The 258-nt window shown below is 58.1% G+C and overlaps 1 protein-coding gene across 1 annotated transcript in view; it reads right to left on the bottom strand.

Moving 5' to 3' along the window:
• Positions 1–252, bottom strand: part of MRPS23 (mitochondrial ribosomal protein S23) — a gene marked incomplete at its 5' end in the record, with an annotated part of 2,480 nt that extends 2,228 nt beyond the window's left edge. Inside the window, one exon of the mRNA XM_009575898.1 lies at positions 191–252. Within this exon, the coding sequence (XP_009574193.1) occupies positions 191–252 (62 nt within the window). The remainder of the gene's footprint in view (positions 1–190) is intronic.
• Between the last annotated feature and the right edge of the window lie 6 nt (positions 253–258).

Below are 258 nucleotides of genomic sequence, written 5' to 3'. Positions count from 1 at the left end.
ACAACAGCTGTAATGAATTTTCTTTAAAATAAAAAAAAGCCGAGAAAACCCTGCCTGAAGGGTCAGTGACAGCCAAGGCAACTGTATTCCCTCCGCGGGGCTAGTGACCAGGGGCCGAGGAACGCCTCCGGCGCACAGCAGAGCTCAGGCACCCCTCGGCGGCCGCCAGGGAGGGAAAGCGGTAACTCACGCTCGCACTTCGTCCTCCTGGTAGAAGATGGGAGGGATGACATCCTTCACCTTGCCGTAGCGCGGCCG

Source organism: Fulmarus glacialis, unplaced genomic scaffold, assembly GCF_000690835.1.
Source record: "Fulmarus glacialis isolate BGI_N327 unplaced genomic scaffold, ASM69083v1 scaffold40694, whole genome shotgun sequence".
Classification (NCBI taxonomy): domain Eukaryota; kingdom Metazoa; phylum Chordata; class Aves; order Procellariiformes; family Procellariidae; genus Fulmarus; species Fulmarus glacialis.
Note: the sequence above shows the minus strand (reverse complement) of the source record. Positions and strands in the feature narration are given on the sequence as shown.